Raw genomic sequence first — 12,891 nt, 5'->3', positions numbered from 1 at the left:
TTGACTAAATATCATAAGACTTTAGTCGACTGAATCTACAGTTGATTTAGTCAACTGAAATGTATTTTGGCAGGCCTTGATGGCATCGTGACTGATTTTAGACTTGATTGCGTGCTGAAAATAGCCGATCTACAAGCTCACTGCGACGCGTTGTGAGCTTGTAGATCTGCTATTTTCAGCATGCAACACCTGAGAGCGGGCCAATTGTGTTTGTATAGACACTCGACAAAGAACGCTCAACGGTGGTTTCGAAACCCCAGTTTCCCCCAGTAGCTACTTCACCACTATGCCACCCGAGCGCCCTTTTGTGATCATGTTAACTCATTTGCTGCCCGAGTTTCCCGAGTTATTACCGTTGTTAGAGGCCGCCGGGCAGTGGCGTAACTAGGGGGTCGCAGCCTACGCATGCGCATTGGGGCCCATGACGTCCAGGGGCACACGCCACACGCAGGTCGGAGGAGAAAAGAAAAAAGAATCTAATAATAACAATGTATACAGACGGAGACCCTGTTCTGTCCTGATCTGCGGCTTCTATTTCCTGTAGTAGGCTGCTACCATTTCAAAATAAAACATGTGTTGAATGATCACATTACAAATATCCAATACATTGACTCTTGTTTTGAAATGTCCACTGGTATGACAGGAAGCTATGACAGGGCCCCTTAGTGCTGCTGACGGAACACAGGCTGAAGAGACGTTCTGACTTCTTCTGAGTAAAAACAACACTCGGGCATTATGGAATAGGTCTATAAAGTTTCAACACAAGAAGACTTTGCAACAGTTAATATTTGCCATGCTCTCTAAAACCAAGACAATGTGGAATATGGAACAAAACGTGCCCAACTGATATTGTTGTTGTTGACTCGTCATCCTCCTTACTTTAGCAGGTGAGTTAAGTAATTAATATAAATAATGCTGGTTTGCAGTGATGCATCGCTGTCAATTAAACTGTGTGCTGTCATTAATGTAGGCCTAGTTGTCTTAATGGGTGATATTTATAATGCTGTTTTGAAAAGAAAAAAAACGGCGTGATGATGTTTGTAGTGTTGTTGTATTGGAGTGCCATAGGGAAGTTCATTAGCACCAGAGAGAGATGGAGACAGTGAGACACTACTTTTGGGCTACATATTGTCATGAATTAGATGGCTAGTGTAGTAGTGTGTAGAAGTCTTCTGTTGGAGCCTAGTGTCCCGCTTTCGCGCTGTCTGCATTTGCACTGTGGAATTTAGTCGGCGCGGGGGGGGGGGGGGGGGGGGGGGGTGTTGTTGTTGTTGTTGAGGGGCACTTGGTGAAAATCTCGCATCGGGGCACACCAGGGGCTAGTTTCGCCACTGCCGCCGGGGCCCGAGTTACCCAAGTTGGCAGCCATTTTGAAAATCCAAACATGTAGTAGGCATGATCGCAATCGCGAAATTGTATGTTTAACCCCCATACCAACCACATCTTTCAAACATGGCAGACATGTTTCTTTACATTTGAAGAAAACATAATGGCTTCTATCTCATGAATGCCTGAACGGATTTTCCAAGCTGATTTTTTTGTTTGAAAGCTGTGAACAGCGTGCACACACATGGTGCATGATCTAGGCATGGGCGTGCATGATCCGTGCACTATAAAAAAAAAAGAAATTGGCATCCTGGTACTTGGCAGCCATTTTGTAAAGGCAGAGAATGAGTTAAATCTGTTAAATATTTCAATTTACAGACAGTGGCCTCTTCGTACTTTGAAGGGCGGTAATGTTAATGTTTATCGGCAGCTTAGTTGACCAGTTCGGACGCTTGACACTGGCTCTTAGTGGCAGGCGCAGCGATGCGTTGAGCTGAGTGCCGGGCGTCAGAGGTCGGACCCTCTCAGCCCAGAGTTCAAACTAGTTGAGCTGTGGTGAAAGAGCCCCTCTGCTCTGGTTCCACAGAAAGGAGAAGTCAAGCAGAAGTGAAGTGTGGGGAAATGCAACAAGAACTCAATTTAGCAGTTGTTGATTTCCCATGAGTTGTGTTATTTATTTATGGTTTAAAAGCTCTCGCGCGTGGAAAGGGCTTCCGGTGAAGTGGCGATGCATGCAGGTGTGTTTAACAGCTCAAACTCTATATACCAGGGGTCTTCAAATGTTTTCAGGCCAAGGACCCCTTAGCTGAGAGGGAGTTAACGTAGGGACCCTCACTACATATTGTATAAAATTGTGTAGCAGATTTTCACGGATTTCATAGATGGATTCATAGACATAGACTTGTTTGACAGCACTGTCATCAGTCTATGTTGGATTTGAGTTAATGTGTTTTTTCAGACATTTAACCACTTAACCAGACCTATTTGCCAAAAATATGTGATCTACAAGCTCTCAACGCCTCGCGCTGCAAGGCGTTGAGAGCTTGTATATCTGCTATTTTTGGCTAAAGTTCTCCTCAGAATAGGGATGCGAGGGTTCAAGTTGTTCATTTAAAATAATCATCTTATCACACAAAGATTTTGGCGGCCCCCCTGTAGTAACTCTGTGGACCCCCTAGGGGTCCTGGACCCCCTGTTGAAGACCCCTGCTATATACTATAGCAAACACAGCTGATCCACAGGCTCACAACGTGGGAGCTTGTGAAACCTTTTCGCCTATAATGCCATGCCCAACATAGGGATGCCAGCTTCAAAGTGTAAATGCGGTGGATATTAGTGATGACATGTCGTATGTTCATCAATCAATGCCTTTCATGGGGGAACCTCAAACCTGCCTATTTCCAGACAGGTCTCACTCTTTCCCAGGTCTTTCTATCAGACGGACAGGGTTTTGAGTTGACCATTTCTGGAGAGAGGGCGAGATCATTTAGCGACCTACAACCGGGTCGCGACGTGGTCGGTAGTTTTCAGCGACCGGGTCGCAAAATCGAGCGACCGGGTCGCTAAATGGAGCGACCGGGTCGCTAAATCACCGACCGCGGCACTAAAGCGAGCGACCGGGTCGCTAAATGGAGCGACCGGGTCCCTAAATCACCGACCGCGGCACTAAAGCGAGCGACCGGGTCGCTAAATCGACCGACTGGGACGCTAATTCCATCGACCGGGACGCTAATTCCACCGACTGGGACGCTAATCCAGCGACCGGGTAGGTAAATCCACCGACCGGTGGTCGCTTCCACCGACCTACTAACCCTAACCCTAACCCTAACCCTAAACCTAACCTCAGTAACCTTACCTCAGTTAGGCTAACCTGCCACGCAACCTCCCGACCGTTACCTCAGTTAGGCTAACCTGCCACGCAACCTCCCGACCGGGTCGCTAAATCACCGACGGCGTCGCTAAATCACCGACCGCGTCGCTAAAGCGAGCGACCGGGTCGCTAAATCGACCGACTGGGGCGCAAAATCTTCCGACCGGGTCGCTAAATCTACCGACCTAAAACTGCAGGCAGGTCGGTAGATTTAGCGACCGGGTCGGTCGATTTAGCGGCGCGGTCGGTGATTTAGCGACCCGGTCGCTCGATTTAGCGACCCGGTCGCTGAAAACTACCGACCACGTCGCGACCCGGTTGTAGGTCGCTAAATGATCTCGCTCCTACTGCATTTCTGGGAGGTTAAGGTTAGGGTTAGGCATAGTGTTTGTGGGGTTAGGGATAGGCTTAGGTTTAGGCATAGTGAAGTTAAATGTTAGCGTTTTTAGACCGAAACACCCAGAAAAAAGTTAGTCCAATTTCCAGATACAGTAACTACAATAGCTTCCGATTTCCTTTTTATTTCTCTTTTGAAAACCTGCCTGTTCAGTCCTTGCTCCTCCAAATGACTCCTTTGTTGGTGTGAAGTGTATATACAGTGTAGTACAGCCCTATATGTCAGGTTATTGTTTATGTCTGAACGCAGGTTCCACTGTGACCGTGACGTGTTTAACCTTTAAATAAAGGAATACATGGAGAGCATGTAGCGCCTTGTTATTCATGACCTACTCTCCACAAAGCCCCCCCCCCCCCATTTATTGTGGTTGCCTAGCAACAAGCCCAAAAAAGCGTCTGGGCCAACTGCCTTCTCGACACTTTGGTGTTGTGCCGAGCGGCACGCACACACAACACGCACGCACGCACGCACGCACGCACGCACGCACGCACGCACGCACGCACACACAACACGCAAGCACGCACGCACGCACGCACGCACGCACGCACACACAACACGCACACACACACACGCACGCACGCACGCACGCACGCACGCACGCACGCACGCACGCACGCACACACACACACACACACACACACACACACACACACACACACACACACACACACACACACACACACACACACACACACGCCACGTCCTGTGGAGGTCTCACAGTACTGCTATCTGAGCACTAGTCTCGCGTAGCCAGACTGTTGCCTCCCACAATTTGCAAATGCTCCCGTCATACAGTCTGGGGCAACAGAAGCTCTGATCATGAGCATCCGGCATGAGTCGCGCACATTTGTCCTAATATAAATAATAATCATCTAAGCATATATATATATTGCTGCTTATCAGAAATTATATTTTAAAATATATTGAACAGAAATGCCAGCTTCCGTTAGGTGTAGATCCAGACTCTATATAGCTTTCGGAGATTGTGGAATAGTTGTCTGGCTACACAAGACTATCTGAGCACCAACGGTATATTTCATTAGCATCTGCGTAGAGCTCAGAGAAGTAGTTAGTGACAAATGCATCAGGTAGCTGCCCTCACACCGGAAGCCGCTACATGTACTCATACTATCATATCGTTGCTGTTGGGTGGAAACCTTGTAAGGTAAAAAGAGTTCCCTTTTTATTGAAATCGTTTCACTACTTTTGTGCGAAGCGCTTGTAGGTTGAAGCAGGGCATTAATTTACAAAAGAAAAAAGATATGGGAGATACAGTATGAGGTTTCTGCCCGACGTCAACGATATGTATGTGTTATGCCTTGTGTTGCCTCTAATCACTAATGGTGTTACTGCGTCCATTACCGTGTTATTCTTCAAATAACACGTGTCACTCCCCAACCGTGGTTCCTTCACTCCCAAACCGGGGGAAGAGCCTCCGCAGTGGTTAAGCCAACTCTCCCTTTTTTTAATTTCTCCATTAACGCATTTAGGCCAAGGATTATTGACTGCTTTAACTTTTGAAAAATAGCAGGTATACAAGCTGGTAGATCTGCTATTTTTGAAAAATCAAGATTTTTTTGCTAGTCTTTGAATATATCTATTTAAAAGCAAACATTTGTAACTCAAATATTTGCTTCTGGGTGGTCCCTGGAACAACATATTTTGAGATGGGGGTCCGTGGCCAAATACCTGTAATTTTGGGGGTCCTTGACATGAAAAGGTTTGAGAACAGCATGATTTAGAAGCAGGATTTAGAAGTCGGGTCAAAGATCGGGTCAAAGATATTCAAAGACTTGCACACATTTTCATGATTTTTCAAAAATAGCAGATCTACAAGCTAGCAGCGCGGCACTCGGTGCCGCGCTGCGAGCTTGTATATCTGCTATTTTTCTAAAGTTAAAGCATAAAATAATGGTTAAAGTGGTTAAAATCTAACGCGACTCGGGCGCGTTCCAGGTATTTGAGAGTTAAACGCCCAGAGCTGTTATTGGACTCCTCTCTCTCTCTCTTTTGTAGTCAGGAATGAATGGACATGCAGTCGAATCAATATTCCACCCGTCTTTTATTTATTTCTTTATTTATCCCCCCTGCCTCTGCCTCAATCTCACGGATCGGTGTTCTGCTCCACTTTGATCTAGGGACGCTTTAAAGGGACCCCTTTGAAGCGGGCTTTGCTTGCCGCCACATCCTACTTGTGTTCCCATCGATCTCCCCCTTCCCTCTCATTTGTTAGTGTGTGTCGGGGGTTCAGAGCGTGTTCTTATGCCTGACTTGTACTTGTTTTGTGCGTCGTGTCGCAACGGCCCGGAAATAGGCGATCTGCAAGTTCGCGACGCGCCAGGGCGAGTCGCGTCCTTGAGCTTTTAGATCGGCGGTTTTCAGAATGCAGCACCAGCGTGCAACTGATTGCGTTCAGTAGGGTCTTCATTTTCTCATGCGTGGAGAGCTAGAATCCACTTAAGCCCAGTCCAGAACCAGAACAAAGGTTGGCAACAATTTGCAACTTGCAACCACTTGCCGCAGAATACTAAAACCAATGGTGGACAGAGTACTGACATTGTGTACTTAAGTAAAAGTAATGATACTGATATAGAAATACTCGGTTACAAGTAAAAGTCATGTACTCAAGATGTACTTTAGTAAAAGTACAAATACAAGTAAAAAGGGCCTTAAATTTACAGTGCTTGAGTAAACGTACTTGAATACTTTCTACCATTGACTAAAACTGTGGTTTGTTCTTTTCACTAGTGTGCGTCCTGAGGAGATATCACATTTAGTTTTTTTGTCTCAAGCTAAAACGTTGGGCTACCCTGTCCTAAAGGAGACAGACATAGGCTGTGAGGAATCCAATTTGCTTATCTAAAACAATACTTATGCCAAAAGACAAGCGTGTCAATTGCTTGATGGAAAAGTGTAAACAAGACATGACTGGAGGCGGACGGACACAGGGGTGCTGCAGACTCAGATATGAACTGAAATAAACCACTTGATTTGGAAAGGAGGAGGTAGTAGTCAGACCAGGCACACGCACACATAGACATCAAAGGGGGCTTGAGCCCCTGCCATTTTATCAGTCTGTACAAATTGCCCTCTCCAGACCACAAATGCAGTTTTTACTATGGTGAAAGAAATGCAAATGTCCTCTTTCCATGCCATACTCGTCCAAACTCTCCTGAACTTGAATGCAGCATCTTATGTTGAAAGAATTGCCCTCTCTGTGTAGTATGCCGTTACGCCACATTGTATTGACTTGATTACGCTTAGTTCAGTGTGGTGTCAAGCACCGAAAATAGCCGACCTCCAATCTTGGAGGTCGGCTATTTTCAATATTTCCACCAAAAGGCCCTTTTAGAAATTTCAGCCCCTGCCTCTCTAACATTCTCTGCACGTCCCTGACTCAGACTGTGTGAGTGTGCATGCGTGCGTGCACATACAGTATGTGTGTGTGTTTACATGCTAGTTGGGACAACATGTCCCCTTAAGTGTGCCCATACGTCCTGCCTGTGGTGACAAGAATGCCCCGCAAGGCTGTTTCTAATCCTGCCTGGAGCGTGTTCCCAGCGGATATGCAGCTGTGACTCCAAAGCTGGGTAACGTCTGGGGTTTTTGTCCATCTGACAGTTCCGATAAATGGAGAAAACAAATATCTATGACGTCACGCACCGCACGTCATGTTCCCAGTACTGAACAGAGAGAGAACCAGATTCACATATTAGAGAGTGTGGTTAGTTTAATTACAGACCGAAGCGAGGTTTGTTTGTAAAATGGTCAACAATGTCTTCGGTGACTCAACTGAGCAAAGCGCCACAAATTGGTTTGGTGTAATTAACTTTAAAAGCTGCAAACATTAGGCTGGCATTTCGCAGAAAACCTCTCTCCGATCTATTCTCGCTGCAGCATAACGACGCCAAGGGTGACATCTAAACTAACCATTATAACGTCAGGGTCGGGCAGAAACCTTGTATCTCCAAGTTTGAAATTATACTAAATTTTATCGTATAGTAAAGCACTGCTTCATCACACAAGACTATCACACAAAACTAGTGAAAATAGCCGATCTACAAGCACACAACGCCTTGCAGTTCATCTTTAAAATGATAAATACGAGGCGCCCGCTGGCCTACTGGTCCAGGTGCATACCACTTAGGCATTGCCACATAGGCATGGATGCCTTGCAGCATCACCAGCATCACCGGTTCAATTCCCGATCTGGACGACCTTTGCCGCATGTAACTCCCCATCTCTCTCCCCCATTTCCTGTCAGTCCCAGTAAATACAAAACGAACGGTTTTGGACATAAAGGGTTTTCACCCGACAGCCGTGATAATTTGTTTCCGCCGTTGTTTTCTTTTCCCTCCAGCAAAACGACGGGCAGTTCACGGTGATCCAGCTGGTGGGGATGATGCGCGGCATCTCGGCGGGGATGAAGTACCTCTCGGAGATGAACTACGTGCACCGCGACCTGGCGGCGCGCAACATCCTGGTCAACAGCAACCTGGTGTGCAAGGTGTCCGACTTCGGGCTGTCGCGGTACCTCCAGGACGACTCCTCAGACCCCAGCTACACCAGCTCTCTGGTGAGTCCACGACCGTTACTGTGACTGTGTGGAAAAGGTCGTTGCTTTTTCTCCGCTCAAGTGCTGATCTGTTCACGGGTACCTCTTGTTTCCCAAACGGTCTGCCCATATGTGACCCATTTATGGACCACGACTCGAGTAAAAAAATCCCCTTTCTTTTCCTACAAAACAAAAGAAAGGTATTTCAATAGATTTTCCCATTTTTCATTAAGATAATTTTTTTACAGATTTGTTATACATTTTCAAACACAAAAAGCAAAAAACAAACGCATCTAAGGAATCCCATGAATAAAAATGTATAATAATAATTAAGACGTAGTGAAAATAGCCGATCTACAGGCATGTAGATCTGCTATTTTCACTAGTTTGGGTTCCGGTCAAACATCTAATCTCTCTATTGGGTCTTGAGCTAAAACGTTTGGGAACCACTGACATAATTATACAGGTGTAATGTATCTTTTTTCCTGATCTGGTGTTTTCCTGATGGCGTGGTGACCGTGGGTCCACAGTGCGACACACCCGTTTTAATTTCATCTGGTATGGACTGTAAGGTTTTGTAAGGTCTTGCAAACCTTTCGAACCTTTGAAGAGTGAACGTGGGTAACTAACTCACTGGGAAACATGCATGCCGATAATCACTACAGCCAGCCACGTGTCGATATCCTAAGTACTGTATATTGTAGTGTCAATATATATATATATAAGTATATAGAAATTAGGGCTTCCAGTTATGAAAAGGAAAAACTAAAAGATGTAATATGGAGGCTCGACAGTGACAATATGCTCCTCCATTATCCCACAGTTAACGATGTGCAGGCATTTAATATTCTACGGGGTGAGTTCTTAAATCAAAACCGAGCAATGGTCGATCAAGTAAGTGAACAGAGACAGGGCTGTGGAATGCACTCATTGGGTTTGATTTTGCAATTTGTCTACTCAATGGTGGCAGTAAAGTGTTGAATTAGGCCCCTTTTTCCTACCCTGTTGCCTCCATAAGTATACAGTATATTATTTTAGAGCTACGTTAGAGGCGAGCTTCACTCTGCATTTTATCACAAGCATAAATTCAGCCATATAATTGCACTGAAGTCGACCAGGGTAGCCCATCGTTAATTGGCAAGATAAACCTATTCCCAATGGAACGAAGGGTTTAATTCATTTTCAAAAAGTAACGATTCATCTTCCAGTTTACCATCCTGCCAGCCAGCTCGCAAATAAAGGTTAACATCAATCAGTTCTTGTCGGCAAGTGACACCACACTCCACACACGATGGAGTCGCCTAATAAACGAAGCTTAAGGAGAAGAAGTTGTCCGGCTGTGCTCGAGGCATGGCGTGGACCAGGCCTGACTAAGTTCCTTCTTTGGCAGCCGCCGTTGCTTTTCATCAGGAGCTGCTACTCTTCTTCCTCCTCCACCTCTTCGTCCTCCTGCCTCTCTCCTTTACTCTGCAAGTCACGGACGTGAGGCCCGTCACATCTTCATTAGTGTGGAGACGAGCCTCCACTGGGAAGGCCCCGCTCTCGTCGGCATGCCTGCAGAGCAGAGGAACCAAAGGGCACGGCGGCCACTCAAACTGACAGCCCTCCCTCCCTCCCTCCCTCCCTCCCTCCCGCCCCGTGCCCACCACCCTACCTCTTCCCTTCCCTCTTTTCTCCCACCTTCTCTCCCACCTCCACTCCCACCCCTCCTCATTCATTATTACTGGGTTATCTTGGGAGGCTTTGGCTCTCCTCATTATCTCCTCCACGCCGCAGATCTGTAATTATTAGCAGCCGTCGTTAGTTCATCTTCCACCTCTCTCTCTCTCTCTCTTTCTCCACTCCTTAATTCACAACACACTCACACCCTCGCAAACACACACGTCACAGGTCATTAGGGTTCCCCCGCTCGCCCCTGAGTGAGTGTGGGTACGTGGGTACGTGGGTATGTGTGTGTGTGTGTGTGTGTGTGTGTGTGTGTGTGTGTGTGTGTGTGTGTGTGTGTGTGTGTGTGTGTGTGTGTGTGTGTGTGTGTGTGTGTGTGTGTGTGTGTGTGTGTGTGTGTGTGAGAGAGAGTGGGTCAGAATTAATCAGTCTCTGTTAAACGTGGCTTTTCTAGGGTATGTGTGTGCACGCGTCCACATGCTTGTGTGTGTGTGTGTGTGTGTGTGTGTGTGTGTGTGTGTGTGTGTGTGTGTGTGTGTGTGTGTGTGTGTGTGTGTGTGTGTGTGTGTGTGTGTGTGTGTGTGTGTGTGTGTGAGTACCTGGATCTATCGACACCTCATTGCTTCTGCTTTGAGATTAGGGTGCAAATTAGCTGCGTTTACTGACAATGAATCATTAGTGTTGTCGGTGACAGCTTGAAGAGAGAACAAGGTGCTGTACAAACGTACACTTTGACTAGTTCAGCTGGTTTGCTTTGTGAAACCATGTGATGGTGTTGTTTTGGTTGTAGTAAGTACTGTACTTGTACTCAAGTACTGGAATTTTTTTAGATATTGTTTTTACTTAACTGGAGTATTTCCTATTTTCAATACCTTTTCTTCTACTCCCCTACATTGCAGAGATATTTATTGTACTTTTACTCCACTACAATTATTTGAAAACTTTAGTTGCAAGTTACTTTATAGATTACTATTACAGAACGAAAATAACCACTTCTGCTCTATTTAATGTATACTTCGTCCATTTGTGAATAACCAATCTACAAGCTTCTGAGAAATTGTGAATTGGGACATTTCTTCGTACTTTTAATCAAGTCCATTTTCAATACCTGACTTTTACTTATAACAGAGTTAAAAGTATTGATACGTTTACTCGTTGTTGTGTAAGTTCCTGTGAACTACTTATGCAAGGATTATGTATGAAGTTACTCAGCATGCTACCGCGAAAAAGAGTCTATTTTAATACCGGGCAGGAATGTTTGTTTAGTCATTTCGACGTAAACAGAACTTTGTGATCAAAAGCGAGGGATAAAAGCGCTCGCGAGTCTTCCGGCTTCACAGGTACAGTACAGTATGAAAAGAGAACTCTGAAAATAATTTGCCTTCATCTAAATATAGGCGGACGGGAGAGAAAAAAGTATACTTTCAGCACACAGCAACTCTCCCATCTCGGCTCAGGTTAACTCAGGTAGTAGCTTGAGGATTATAATTATTATTTTGTGCACATGCATGCACGCATGCATGCACACACGTACTCAGACTACTCACGCGGATGCACACGAGCACGCACACCAGGGACGTGCAGAGAATGTTAGAGAGGCAGGGGCTGAAATGTCTAAAAGGGCCTTTTGGTGGAAATATCGAAAATAGCAGACCTCCAAGCTCACGACGCGTTGTGAGCTTGGAGGTCGGCTATTTTCGGTGATTGATACCACACTGAACTAAACATAATCAAATCAATAGATGTAACGTAACAGCATATATTTCTACACACAGAGGGACATTCTTTCAACATACTGTAAGATGCTGCATTCAAGTTCAGGAGAGTTTGGACAAGGCAATTTTCTTGAATGCTGCCTTCAGGTATGGCATGGAAAGAGGGCATTTGACATTTCTTTCACCATAGTAAAAACTGCACGCATGGTCTGGAGAGGGCACTTTTTACAGACAGATAAAAGGGCAGGGGCTCAAGCCCCCTTTGATGTCTATGTGGGAACGTGCCTGGCGCACGCACACATACACACACACACACACACACACACACACACACACACACACACACACGCACAGGATTACTGATTGACAGGCGATGGCAACTCAGGTGTGAACAGGAAGTGCAAGGGGGCACCGCAGTGGCTGTGAACTGACATTGGGGGGGGCTGGAAGTTAATTGCCCCCCAGGAGCAGCTTGCTTTTGTCTGCCTGACCCCCGTGGCTAAGCCCTGCTGAATGGGTCTTATTGAGCAACAAAGAGGAGCATTGCCTCTGTTGTCTGGTGCCGCTGAGCTTGCTGTTGTACCAGAGAGAGAGCTAAAGGTGGGCATTGGATTATAGATTGTACTCTGCATTTTGATGTTGTTTAATGCAAACAAAGTCTCCTTGAGGGCATTTTCTGAAGGGTCGATAGCAAAGGTGAGCGTTTGAAGTCTGAACTTGGGGCGGCGCTTTCTTTCTTCGCCCGGGGGACGGCAACATGGCTCGGTTATTTTAACGATGTGTTGTTTGTTGGTTTTCTTTTTTCTTTTTTTTCCTGATGGAGATTTCTCAAAACATCAGAGGTTTTAGGCTTCGTGTCAGTCTCTCACTGAGAGACCTGCAGATTAAGGATTTTAGCTCTCACTCCTTCTAAAACAAAAGAACAGTGTTCTTTCCTCAGTGTGCCTTAGTGTTCACTGAGGTTGAATCCATCAATGATGCCAGTTTAGCACTGTCTCCAATCATTCATATAGTAAAGTAATGCAATTACAGTGTTCTTTCTGAAATTAAGTGTCTGCCAATTCACCTGTCTCGCTGTCTTTACAACTCTTCTCTTTTTTCTCTTCCTTGAGGATGTTCTATCTGTGTTTTGGTCAAGGGCTTTGGGAGAGTCTTGAGTCCTTGGGCATGCTTGTGGTCCTATAATTAAACCATGCGTGGCGCCCTTCACTCCCCGACCTCCTCGCCGTATACGAGCGGACGCCAGCCAATCAGAACAGGCAAGGCCAGCACGGCAGACAAGGCCGGGAGAATCAGGGAAATTAAATTCCGCCGACGCGCCGTGATTTACGCCGCCATCGACCCTTTCCTCCTGCTGAATTAA

The 12,891-nt window shown here is 46.0% G+C and overlaps 1 protein-coding gene across 1 annotated transcript in view; it reads left to right on the top strand.

Annotated features, from left to right (window-relative positions):
* The window catches only part of LOC308285406 (ephrin type-B receptor 1-B-like), a gene marked incomplete at its 3' end in the record, with an annotated part of 349,613 nt that overhangs the window by 306,091 nt on the left and 30,631 nt on the right, over positions 1–12,891 (top strand). Inside the window, exon 13 of the mRNA XM_080726148.1 lies at positions 7,954–8,169. Within this exon, the coding sequence (XP_080582274.1) occupies positions 7,954–8,169 (216 nt within the window). The remainder of the gene's footprint in view (positions 1–7,953; positions 8,170–12,891) is intronic.

This window comes from Nannobrachium achirus, assembly GCF_963921795.1.
Source record: "Nannobrachium achirus genome assembly, chromosome: 5".
In the NCBI taxonomy this organism is placed as follows: Eukaryota; Metazoa; Chordata; class Actinopteri; order Myctophiformes; family Myctophidae; genus Nannobrachium; species Nannobrachium achirus.
Note: the sequence above shows the minus strand (reverse complement) of the source record. Positions and strands in the feature narration are given on the sequence as shown.